Source organism: Tachysurus fulvidraco, chromosome 2 (assembly GCF_022655615.1).
Source record: "Tachysurus fulvidraco isolate hzauxx_2018 chromosome 2, HZAU_PFXX_2.0, whole genome shotgun sequence".
Taxonomy (NCBI): domain Eukaryota; kingdom Metazoa; phylum Chordata; class Actinopteri; order Siluriformes; family Bagridae; genus Tachysurus; species Tachysurus fulvidraco.
In genome coordinates this window covers 3,045,009-3,058,806 of record NC_062519.1, presented here as the reverse complement: position 1 = coordinate 3,058,806, position 13,798 = coordinate 3,045,009, and the positions used below count along the sequence as shown (strand labels likewise).

At 37.2% G+C, this 13,798-nt stretch overlaps 1 protein-coding gene across 1 annotated transcript; it reads right to left on the bottom strand.

The window, feature by feature from the left end:
* Positions 1 to 3,269: 3,269 nt before the first annotated feature.
* si:ch211-117k10.3 (Krueppel-like factor 15) lies at positions 3,270 to 11,372 on the bottom strand. The gene is made up of 3 exons (XM_027154858.2): positions 11,201 to 11,372; positions 9,163 to 10,194; positions 3,270 to 8,007 (listed from the first exon to the last, which is right to left on the bottom strand). The coding sequence occupies exons 2-3, from the start codon at positions 10,119 to 10,121 to the stop codon at positions 7,839 to 7,841; spliced, it is 1,128 nt and encodes a 375-aa protein (XP_027010659.2). The 5' UTR covers positions 10,122 to 10,194; positions 11,201 to 11,372; the 3' UTR covers positions 3,270 to 7,838.
* Between the last annotated feature and the right edge of the window lie 2,426 nt (positions 11,373 to 13,798).

Sequence of the window (13,798 nt, the reverse complement as noted above, 5' to 3'; positions counted from 1 at the left end):
CTTACCGAAGTATGATCTTCATTGTCAGGCTCTTCACTGTCTGGGTACAGTGTCTGATCCGTGATGTCTTCATTTGTGAAGAACATTTTATTTTATATTAATATTTAAGTTCCTCACTTCCTCCACTAGGGTCTCTATCTTAATCAGGTTTCCATCTATTTTCATTTGATATCTTTTCCTGTCCCTTTGTCTATCTTTTCTTATTTTGCGCTTTTCTCTTACAGGCAGTTTAACCTCACTCTGTTTCCTTATAGGAATTGAGTTATGATTATTTTTGCGATAATCCTTTGCAACTTCACTCATTTTTTCAGTTGTGATTTGTAATTTGTATTTTTGTCTGGGGAACAGTTGTGATTAGTTTTTTGTCTGGGGAACTGTTGACCCTGGGGAACAGTTGTGATCAGTGATTTGTCTGGGGAACAGTTGTGATTAGTTATTTGTCTGGGGAACAGTTGATCTTGGGGAACAGTTGTGATCAGTAATTTGTCTGGGGAACAGTTGTGATTAGTTTTTTGTCTGGGGAACAGTTGTGATTAGTTATTTGTCTGGGGAACTGTTGACCCTGGGGAACACTTGTGATCAGTGATTTGTCTGGGGAACAGTTGATCTTGGGGAACAGTTGTGATCAGTGAGTTTTCTGGGGAACAGTTGTGATTAGTTATTTGTCTGGGGAACAGTTGTGATTAGTTATTTGTCTGGGAACAGTTGTGATCAGTGATTTGTCTGGGGAACTGTTGTGAATAGTTATTTGTCTGGGGAACAGTTGTGATTAGTTATTTGTCTGGGGAACAGCCGTGATCAGTGATTTGTCTGGGGAACAGTTGATCTTGGGGAACAGTTGTGATCAGTAATTTGTCTGGGGAAAAGTTGTGATTAGTTATTTGTCTGGGGAACAGTTGATCTTGGGGAACAGTTGTGATCAGTGATTTGTCTGGGGAACTGTTGTGATCAGTGATTTGTCTGGGGAACAGTTGTGATCAGTGATTTGTCTGGGGAACAGTTGTGATTAGTTTTTTGTCTGGGGAACAGTTGATCTTGGGGAACAGTTGTGATCAGTGATTTGTCTGGGGAACATCTGTGATTAGTTATTTGTCTGGGGAACTGTTGACCCTGGGGAACAGTTGTGATCAGTGATTTGTCTGGGGAACAGTTGTGATCAGTGAGTTGTCTGGGGAACATCTGTGATTAGTTATTTGTCTGGGGAACTGTTGTGATTAGTGATTGGTCATTGGAAACATCATTTGTCAGACAAAAATGTGATCCAGTCATGTCTTGCACACTCAGAGTAGTTATATGAATCTACACTTATTAGAACTTAATGTTATTAAGGTAATTAATGTTATTTGGTTTGGAATATAAACCAGAATTAAACAGTTGTACTATAAACAGCAGGCCCGGAGCTTTCAGAAGACCTTTTTACCAATCAGACAGTTTTTATTCCGGCCCAACTCCTGTCAAAATCTGGTAGCAAAAAAAAAAAAAAAAAGGTTGGAAAGCAGGGACATTCTTATTGAGTCTAAAAATAAAAAACTGGCAAAACCCACAACATATAAAAATGCAATAAAATGTGTCAGTAATTTAAACAAACATCACGATAAGAATTCTGTAAATATTAATAACAGTATAGTATGTTAGTGTAAATGTACAGATATTTATTAACAGTGTCCATAGCGGTATCTGGTAAAACGGCTTAATCTGTTACAAATACCCCGAATTTTTTCGTTCAGAATGGTATTTTAAGCAAAAACAACCGCCAGCCTCTGAACCTGCCAGTTATTCCAAGTCAGCTACGCTTTTTAAACCCACTTCAGGCCTTAAAAATTCACCACAGAGAGCCAGACATTCCTGTTTAACAGGCCGTCCAGCTTCTAGAGCCGAAACTCGGATTCCTTTCCCACATGCTGTATATAACCACTATATAAAGCACCCACCTACTGCTGCAGAGACAATCTGCTACAGAAAAACCATCCGGAAAGCAGAAAACCGCTTCGGTTCGGAGAATCTGAGTGGAAAAGTTGTGATAAAAATCGATTTGATAAACATATAATGCAATACGGTTCAATCGAACAGATTTACAGTGTCTACTTACCATCTTTCCATTCTTCAGTTTTAAAGAACCGAAGATTATTATCATGATCCACCTTTGGATCATTTGGAGTTGCTTAAGCTCCCATAATTGATCAGAACAATCCAGAAATCATTTTCTCAAATTTTGTCTGAGGAGGTTCATCTTTAAAACCCCATTTTAAAAGAAATGTGTAACACATTTAAGGTTACCTGCATAAGGCCTTCATAACACATTCATTAGCATGACATACATACCTCATACGGATACACTTTATAAGATTTCTATAACAATTATGTCAAAACCTGTGCTCTTATATATGCGAGACCTGATGATACGTAATATGTCTTCACATGAACGGGAATGACCCCGTTATAATGCATAACAAGGTTAATTTCAGGTCTAATGCAGAAATAATTGTCTCTGATATTTGCCCGATGAATTTGGATTTTAAGAAGCAGGATACCGTATTGTAAAAGAAAAAAATATAGAAATAATCTACAACAAATGACATATTTCAAGGTTACCTCCTTAGTGCCGTCATAACACATTCATAAGCTTTCAATAAATGGGTCATAAAGTAATGCTGGAGGATTCACATAAAGACTGTGTCAAGGCATTTGCTCTCACAGTTTGTACGCAATGTGTGACTGTCTTTACATGAAAGTCAATAACCCTTCCTAGGCCTTCATTACACATTCATAGGCATTGCATAAATCTTTCATAAGCAATGGTGAAGATTCAGTTAAAACCTGATGTCAAATCCTTTGCAGCCACTTTAGAAGTTTAATATGTGACTTTACATGACAATATGCTTTATAAGTGTTTACATGAACATGAATAAACCAGTTATGATGTGTAATTTTCAGATATAATGCAGAAACAATTGTGCCTGAATTTTGGATAAAATATATTACATATCTAAAGGGTGGCTGCATATGGCCTTCATAACATGTACATTAATACATGTTACATAATTATTATTATTACATAAATCTCGCATAAAGCAGTGCTGTATGATTTGCGTAAAACTTATGTCAAAAGATTGTCACTTTAGAGGCTTTATATAGTGTGTGACTGACCGTACATAATAGTGCATAACCCTGTTATAATGCATAATAGAACATGTATTTTCAGACATAATGAAGAAATAATTTGCTCCGACCTTTTCCTGAATAGTCTTTAACAAGCATGTGTCTCGAAAGAAAGTTACAATGATTTAATGAATGGGTATCTACAGTACATAGGTCCTTCATAAGACATTCCTATGCACTGCATACATTTAGCAATGATACAGTGTTTGTGTAAAGTTTATGAAGCATTATCTTCTTTCTCACTTAAATGGCAATGTGTACAGTTAAACATGTACATTTGTAGAAAGTATAAACCAGCACTTCATAACGGTGTTATAAACACACAATTGATTAGTTTGAGAACAATATCAGCTTCTTTAAATAAACGATTATGTAGAAGTTGTACATACAGCATGCTTTATATCCGTTTTCTATATCCAAACATACACAAGTGTCTATGAATGATGTTAATACTTATAAAAATGTCAGAAAGTGTCATGAATGTGCTTTTAGAAAAAAAAAAAACCCCTGACAGCTCTTCCATAACCTAAAACATAACAACCATGATGTCACTTCACAAGTGCTGAGAAAAAGCCTTAATTAATCTTCATTAATCCTCCAGCATTGCTTCGTAAGGAAATCGTGCATTGCTTATGAACGTGGTATGAACAGTGGATTCTAGAGGATTTATTTATTTATTTATTTATTTTTAAGTGCAAAAACAAGAATTTTTTTTTACAGATGTCATCACATCAGTTTGGATATACGCCTTTCAGAAATCCTCAAAAATGTATGTATGAAGGTTTTATGAATGCTTATGAACATGAGAAACTTGGAGAATAAGGAAGGAGAGGAACTTAGTTCTTACTTTAACATAATTTTTTTTTTTTTGACATTGTATAAAATCCATTAATGTAAATTGTATGAGTTCCATTAATGTCAATTTTCTTAACACATTTTGAATGTGTTATGAAGGCCTTGTGTCCTGTAATTATGCTTTAAAAGATTTGCGGTTTAAGTAAGGTCAGTTAACAAGGTTACATCCGTACATCAGATGACAACATTTTTATTTAATAAATGATTTATGAAATCATTATTAGACAAATGGCCCAAATGAGTGAATTGCATTTTACTTGTTTTATTGTTGTACATAGGAAAATAACATTCTTCAGTTACTCAAAAAAATAGAACCTAGACATCTCCGGCTACGTCTGAGCAGCTATACTGGATGGCTTTAATGAGGAAATTAAAGTGTTAATGCATTAATGGGAGTCTGGTAAGAGAGTGTGTGAGAGTGTGAGAGAGAGAGAGAGAGAGAGGGCAGGAGATAGGGGCAGCTGTCGGGGAAAGAAAAAGAAAACAAGAGCACATCTCTTCCACAAAGAGAAAAATAATGAGATGTGCATGTTTTAATACTGTTCTTTACATGCCCTCATTGACTTCCTCTTAGAGATTTGAGCACAAACTTTTGACAAAGTCCAAAGTGAAAACTAAAATTCGAGCACGTTACCTACACCGCCAGTCAAAAATTCAGGAAGTATTTTAGCTTTGTTTTTTTTAATTGACCTCAAAATAAATGATTGATGAATGACTTTTATATCAAATCGATCTGAAAAATAAATAAATAAATCTAATATTAAAGCTCTAATTAGTAACAATGTGTGAGATGGCAAAAATATCATAACATCATTCACAAAGACATTTCTACTTTATATTGTAGATTTTAGGTCTACGAAATATAAATGACTTCACAAGAGTTTTTTTGTTGTTGATAGATTTAAATAAAAATAAAAAAGGTAAATTTTTAACCTTTTTTTAAAATTTGTTATCCTTAAAAAAAACCCCCTGAAAATTCTGATTAATATCTGATATTTTTGAAGTAAAAAAAAAAATTCAACTTAATTAATTAATTAAAAAAAGGAAATAAAATTTAAGTCAATAACTAATCATTTTTTAGATTGAAATTTGAAAAAAAAAAAAACCTGATATTTATTAAAAGCTATCATAATAACTGTAATATCTCGAACAATTTTAACCCTAAATTTTTTTGCATACATTTCTTTCCATTTCACTCATTCGCTGTTATTTTATTTATTCCGCAGCATTTACAGCGAACCGAAACAAACATCCGGAGGTGTTCATAAAGATTCTGACTGGCAGTGTAGCTACATGCGTTTTTTTTTTTTTTTAATTCATACCACAGCGCTGATTCTGATTGGCCAGAAAATGAAGTTGATTAATTTTCTAAAATCACAGCAGCTCAGACAGCGGTTCAGCCTCGAGTCACAGGCACGATATCGACGGATTTGAATCGCAATGTGTGTGATAGTTCACGCTGTGAATATTTCTTTTTGTACCAGGAAGACGTTTTCAAGAAAAGATTGTAAGCGTAACAGGAAGTGATTAGATAAAATAAAGTTAAATGTAACCAGAAACAGACAAAAGTATAGTAATTGTTTGTGAATAGCTGTGGTATGAAAGGAATAAAACACTATATAGGTATGTTTACCTATAACATCACGTTTGTTTGTTTTTTTTAATTCGTTTTAAAAGAAAATCGAGTCTGACGGCTCAGATTTCCGGACCTACAGCCGGCAATCAGGCAAAATTCTGACCAAGAGGAACTAACGTGGGCAAGGTGGCGAGGGTGTATTAAACACAGCACTGATAGAGCGTAAAGCACCCTGGTTAAATGAGCACCACCGACCGCCGTCACGTGCTATTCAACATACAGTCGCCCACAAGCGCTGGAGTTTCGCCGTTTAACCGGTGACGCAGTTTTGTTTTTTTTATGATTTCTCTAAACAACAATGAGAAGAAAAGAAAAAAACAACAAAAAAAAAACAAATCAACAATAACATCAGATTCTACAGATGCCAAAAAAAAAAAAAAGCAAAGGCAATCGTGAGTAGTGAGGAAGCTTTATAAACTACTGACCGTCTCTTTTTAATAGTACGAAACTGACAGGACGGAGTGTGTTAAAAAAAAAACTCACCGATTTACGATTTACAATCCTAAGAAGATAGCTTCATTTACACGAAAACCTTCGATCATCTGATCCATCGATCGAAACACGGTATAGCTCTGATCTGTAACAAAGCTTATGATCCTCAAGTATTGTACTTCCTGTCCCTAGCAGGGATGCATCCAGACCATTTCTCTTCCCGTAAAAATTGAAAACATTACTGATAACGAGACTGATACTGACAGGACACGTACGGAGAAATGTTTCTCGTTCTGTTTAGCGATCGTGAAAAGATTGGCGTGTGTGTGTACATGCGTTTACACAACTACGCGACTTAGCTACATAATAATAAAGGAAGTGCCTTAGCTAGCTAGCTACACGAGTCGTATCGAGTAAGATCGCATGGTATCGGTTCGTGTCGGAAAAGCGTTCGGATGTTAAAATAAGGTTTTTGTTTGTTATCAGAGAGAATGCTAGCAGCTTGATTGTCAAGAACAACATACAGGGTAAGAGCAGCTACTTATACTCAACTAGCATCGTTTTTTTCCTAGCGTTTACCAGCCGGAGTTTTCGGTTAGAGATGTTTATATCAGGTTATTCATACTGTCTGAGTACAGCATACAGTTACAGCTAGCTTTGCCATCGTTAACCGCGATTGATGTCCAAACTGTTGTCGTTTATTGCCGACAACAATACGCATGTCACCTCGCATCTGTTTTTTTTTACCCCCCAATACGACTCGATAAGCACAGTGTCAGACTGATATCTGACACCAGTATCAGTATCGATGCATCCCTCTTCTTTAGCTTATGTGTGTTCTTATTTATGTTCATTTTTTACAGTACGCAAGCGGCAATTCCTTAAAAGTAGTGAATGTCATACGCCAAAGTCCCACCGATAGCCGGGATCTCTGGTTTGGCATTAGCCTCTCTCAACAATCTGAAAGAGATGTGAGGCACTGGATCGACGCACTTTAACGTGATTTGGTTCAATCAGGGATGTGATTGGGCCGTTTTTTTTTTTGGAACAAAATAAAAGGCATCAAGCATTAGTACAAAAAAAGGTAAGAAACTAAGGTACATCACGGTACAAAAAACAATCACACTGGTCCTTGCATTGATTGATATTCAGAGGCAGGACATTTTAAAATCTTACCTTAAGTGCTATACATTAGATACTATTCCATGATAGTATGACGATACGTATTAGCCGATCCGAGAGGACACCGACAAGTGCATGTTTAGAAAAAAAAATAAAATAAAATAATAATAATAACGGGATTATCTCCGTTTCTCGGTTTTAGCATACAGAGCATACACTATACCTTTACAAGCTTATATAGGTTTATACGTAGCTTTGGAAAGACACCGATGTCACTGTAAGGCAGTCTGGAGACGTGCTCACAATGGGACGAAGTCTTTTCCGTTCAGATTTCAAGGGAATATTCACAAAAATGCACCAGTTTAGCACCGTGCTGTAATCCTCACTCCAGATTTATGCATCGAAACCTCTCCCGAATCAGATTCACACAAGGAATTGGACAGGGATAGTGCGTAGTGAGCAGCGCGTAGCTTCGGGGCTAAACAATCACATCCCTGAGGTTCAAGTTAGCCAGCGTTAGCACCGAGAAAAGCACAGATCTGAAGAGAACCAAGCAGGAAGGAAGAAGAAAGGAAGTAAAAAATAAAAGGAAGATCTAGCTTTTCCAGGTTTAGTGGAAGGACGGTGCGCTTCTTCAGACGCTCGGTCTGGCCAGTCTGCTTGCGCGCGGGCTCCTGTGCACCTTGGTGTGTTTGGACAGGTGGTCGCTCCTGGCGAACTTCTTATCGCACATCGTGCATTTGTAAGGCTTCACTCCCGAGTGCGAGCGACGGTGACGGGATAATTCATCCGATCGGGAAAACCTACCATCATGCATCGAAGTATTAAAAAGGAAAAAAAAAAAAAGCATTTTTAAGAGCAATACATAATAAGGAAATACAATATAGGGTAGTCATTTTCAAAAATATTGGCACCCTTCGTGTAAATAAATTCCAATTCACACAATTTATAAAACAAAAAACAAGCGATATTGTAACGATAAATACACAAAGGCACTAAACAGTTTTATTTCTGAACATGAAAATTTGAAGTAGATTTAAAAAATAATCGTTGGCACCCAATTTTAAATAACCTTTTAAATGTAAGATTGTGTTATTAATAAAAACAACTTAGTAAAAATACATCTAGATTCAGAAATATATTTATATAGTTATTATATATTATTAATACTTTATTAAGTAATACTTGATCGAAATAACAGTAATAAAGTAAGTAGACAAAGTTTCTAAATTATTGGCACCCCTATTTTAACCCACGTGGTAAAATATCTTTAATTTTTAAACAATTTAATTTTTTAATGTGAAATAATAAATATTATGTATGTTTCAATTTTAACCATTCTGGTTGTGTTTTCAATTCAATTCAATTCAAGTTTATTTGAATAGCGCTTTTTCCAATTGGTATTGTCTCAAAGCAGCTTTACAGAAGATAAACATAGAGCAAAATTTAAATTTAATTTTCAAAATTATTGGCACCGAAGTCATTCATATTTTTAATGTAATTACCGTACCAGTTTATAAATTCAACTTTACATAGGGAAACTTTTTTTTAAAAATAATGAACTATATAACTATATCTACTTTTACTTCATTGTAGTTATAATCAGATAATTGAATTTACATAATAATAATAATAATAATAATAATAATAATAATAATAATAATAAGTCATCACTAGTAGTTACTGAATAGTATGATTGAAAATACACAACTAAAACAAAACGAAAAGAGAATTAAAGTAATGATGGCTGAACTAAATCTAAAAAATAAAACAACACATTCTGTAAAATGGCAAAATCAATTAACAATTATTTGAATGAGCCTCTGAAGTCTGAAAGAAATCCCAAAAAAAGGAAGAAATATTTTTTAAAAATCTAAAAAATGTCTTTAATAATAAATATCATAAAAATACATAGTACTATTATTTAATAATGAGGCTCATTATTTAATATGCCTCACCTCCAGCCGCAGTCTGGCCAGCTGCACAGGTACGGCTTCTCGCCTGTGTGTCTGCGGAAGTGGGCCTTCAGGTGGCTGCTCTTGGTGTACATCTTTTCGCACCCTGGATGGGAACACTTGTGCACCCGTAGGTTTTCTGTGGAGGGTCTGGGTGGGCGTGGAGGGATGGCTTTGACCAAGCTGGTCCCTGCAATGCCAACAGCCCTAAACGTGATGGGCAGAGGGGCGATCTTCACATACTTTTGGTCTTGGCACCCAGTCTCTCCCACGACGGGCAACACAGTCGCAGAGGACACCGGAGGGTAGAGCAGAGCAACGTTCTGCCCACCCTGGACACCCAGCACCAGGTGGGCCACCCGCAGTCCGTTGGCAGGGGGGTTCGTTTGGGGAAGCGGGTGGCTGATCTGCACCGGTTGAATCTGCAGCACCACTGGAGCACCGACGAACACTGGAGAAGTGCTAGCTGTAGCACTAGCAGTCTGAGTAGCAGGGGTTTGGGTGGAGGACTTGACAGCCGTACCTTCCAGCTGACTAGTGGGAGATGCCGTGTCTTCATCGAGGACCTGCTCTGTTTTTGCGTCTGGAATGCCGAGACCCTTCTCCACCTGTTCCATCTTCTCCATCAAGAACTCCTCGATGTCCTCAAGAGTCGGAGAGAAGCTGCTTGACACGTGCAAGGTGAAATCAGGAAATCTGGAAGCTTCCTCCATGCCTGAAGGGAAGTCAAAGTTCAGGAGTCCATCATCGTCTTCTTCTTCTTCTTCTTCTTCTTCATCGTCTTCTTCACCCAGACCGGCAGCAGTGTCGCCCGTCTCGGGGCTGGAGCAGGAGGCTGAGCTGCCCCCTTCACTGCCCCTTTCACTGCCTACCTCACTGCCCCCAACCTCCATGTGGGGCAGTGTGAGCAGCATAAGTGCGTCGTTAGCGACGGCTACTGGTTTATCACTTACTGAAACCATTTATTACAGTCCGGATCAAAATAAAGGCAGGTGACTGAGGGAGTGTATCACCGCAGACCCCTTACTTTAGTAACTGTAGAGTACAGGGGGGAAAAAAATTTAATTATTGTGGAAATAAATAACAAAAAGCATTTAAAAAGTGCATGCAAGACTACGATCGGACCCGTAAATTTAAATAAATGCTAATATAATGGAAAAAAATACTGACAACCGATGAAAGACTAAATTTTTGCAATCCGGGTTTGTTTATTATCTTCATTTTGAGATAAAATTTTGCATTTTATTTTTTTTATTATTATTTTTTTTTATAAATTTAAAAACATGTAAACTCATTGTAGTAAATAGTCAAATAATAAATAATAATAAATGTCTGGCACACAAAGACATACAGGAGGTGCCAATAATTTGTGTTGTGCAGTGAAAATAATGAATTGTGTGTAGAAACATTCATGCAGAATAAAACTAAAATAAATAACAATAATAAAAAAAAGAATAAAAATAATGCAAAATGTGCAACTGAAACAAACGCAAAAATAAGTAAGTAAATGAAATAAAACCTTATCTACATGATCAAAGTGGGGGGTGCCAATAATTTTGCACACCGTGTTGTATAACGCATCAAAATGAGTTTATAGAACTTTTTATCTCGCAAAACAAATACTGACTGTAAATGATAAGCGTCAAATAACCGTATAAACACGTAGTCGCGTAAATAAAGGACTTCTGATGTCCTAAAAATCTATAAAACGTTTGTTTTCTTTTTAAATCACTACTTTTTCCAAAGTCTGCTCTGCGCAAACCGTGCGCAGCCACAATCTCAGTTTACGCAAAAGTGCGTCAGCGCTCGGGATTCGCATAATCCCTTGCGAAAAACTCTCGATAGGATTAAATTAAAACTCGTAGCTACTGAAAGATTTCCTCAGCAAACATGCGATAAATACCCCGCATACGTGCCGCCACGGAAAAGCGCATTTCCAGAAAATAAAGAAACTGCGTTTTTTCTACGCAGGGTCATCGAGCGCGTGCGACTTTAAACGTTATGCTTTTAACCGTTGAAAATGACGTATTGCTGTTATTACCTCAAAGCTGACACGGATCGAGCTTCCCTGTGTGTAATGAAACAAAACTTGGCCTGGACGTAGGTCCCTTTTTCGAGTTATTAAAGCTGAAGATCTCGTCCTTGCCTCGGTTCCATGTTGGCATTTTCTCGGAGGCCGCCGTCACATGACGACACGGATCCAGTTCCTTCTCTCTGATTGGTTGCTGCTCTGGAGGCTCGCCTTAAGGCTCCGCGTCTGATTGGACGCGCTGCCACGTTTCATGCATTATTTATTTTGAGTAAAGCCAGACGAACGCACGAGGCCACACTGAAAACAGACCCAAACCAGAAGACATCCAGCGCGCGCGTGGACATGTGTACACTCCCCCCTTTAATTAACAGGACATGATAGAATCCTGCACCAAAAAACCTCGATTATCCCATATAATTATTCATTCCGAGATGCACGTGCATATCGCAATGTATATTCTGTGCAATTCTGTGATGTTTCAAGATTCAAGATTTTTATTTGTCACACACAATTATATAGAGCATATATAACCAGCAGTGAAATGTGAGTCGGGTGCGCTCCATAGACAGAGCAATTATTAAAAAAGTACAACGCAGATGAAAATATAGCTATGAAAGAGTGCAATAAAAGTAAACAATAAAAATATAAGAATAGAATATAAAAGAAGAAGTATACTGTAGAATTAAATATAGAATGAAAAATAGTGTGCATGAAAGTAATCTAGTCTTAAATATTAAGATACACAGGAATGTGCAAGAGGCAAATGTGCAAACAGGTTGACACTTACAGTAAGTCAATGTGAGGTAGTGAATGATGAATATCTTACTGATAAAGTGAATATTAAGTGGAGACATGAAGATGTTAAGAGGCTGGTTTTGAGTTTAGGAGCCTGATGGCCTGGGAGAAGAAACTCCTCCTAAGGGTGCTTTCACACCTATAGTTTGGTTCATTTGGTCCGGACCAAAAGCAAATAATGATACCTTGTAGCTTTAAAGCAGTTTTGGTTCCTTTTCACACCACACCGATCGTTCTGTTCCGCACCAGTTGAAACGGACCAAAATGCAGTCATGTGATAACATCCACATCACTCATTGGCCACACGTCTTTGAGCGTATTTCCTAAACTGCTTCTCGACTGGTCAGAATAAATAAACGTGCGGGAATTTTCAACGAAACTTTGGAAGTAAACAAAAAGAGGAAATTACAGGAAAATACAGCATACAGTACACCATGGAGAGATGACTGAGCGCTGCAATTATGTTCGTGATTGTAATCTACAGCATTCTATGCAAAGTCTTAATTTTCAGAATGAAGCGCGGATGCGGCTTGAAAATATAATTTTAATGCACTGCAAACAGCGAAGACACATCGCAAGACACTTCAGGAAGCTTTTGCGAAACTGTGACATGCTAATCTTCCGGGAATATTGCCAACGACCCACTACGGCACCTGGTTTAGTCCAAAATGCGCAATACTTTTTGCAGTTAGGTCTGTTCGATCTCGGACCGTGTTCTCACCACAAACGAACCGTACCAGAGTTCGATTGCTCATTCTCACCTGCCCAAATGAACCACACGTGAGAATGAGCAATCGAACTCTGGTACGATTCAACTGAACTAAACAAGACAGGTGTGAAAGCACCCCAAGTCTCTCGGTTTTTGCCATCAGGCTACGGAAGCGCTTACCAGATGGCAGCGAAGTGAAAAGATGGGGTTACTGGGGTGGATTGAGTCCTTAATGATTTTAAACAGCTTTTTTTTCAGCGTTATTTATTATGGTAATTTGTTATGATATGTACACAAAGATGTGCATTGTGTCTTTGCACTTTCCACAGTTCAGGAACTTGCATGCGATTTCACTCGAAGAATGGTATAGTATATTTATACATATGTGCTAAACAGCTCTAAAAGGTTCCTTTAAAGTTATGGTCAATATTGACTTGATTGCATATGCAAGCACTATAAATTTCAAGTCAAGTCGCTTTTATTGTCATTTCAACCTTATATAGCTGAAGCAGTAGCTACATAATGAAATGAGCCAGAACGAAGGACTTAAACTCAGTCAGTCCTAGCTACATAAAGTGCATCCGTGCAACCTCGTGCAAACAGTACAAGACAAAAGTCAGTGCAAAGAAATGATACCAAACACTACAAGACAATACACAAAAGCAGCGCTGACCAGAGATGTCGGCACAACTTAGACTATCGATCGACAAGGAAAAATCAGTTTAGATCCATTTGTTTCTGAGAGCGTAGGATGACCTTGATGAATAACAATCGATATTAAAATTGTGTAAATGATCATTAGCTAAATAGAATTCTGATACTGTGATATATTTTCATGTTCTTTGCTTTCGTTATCATCTTTTCAGTGATTTTCCTAAACCTTTCAAGAGGTTTTCCAGTTATGAAAACATCACACGAAGCAACCGAGCGTATTTCGATGATCCGTGTGGATCAACTTTACACAGAATTACTGAGAAAGTCCCTTTTTAACTGGAAAAGCTCAGAATTGGTATTGTGATTGTCACTTACATGCAGTTAGTAGAAAGTCTACAAATTTAAAAATAATTACGTTTGCTCTCTACAGTACATCCATCTCGCTCTCT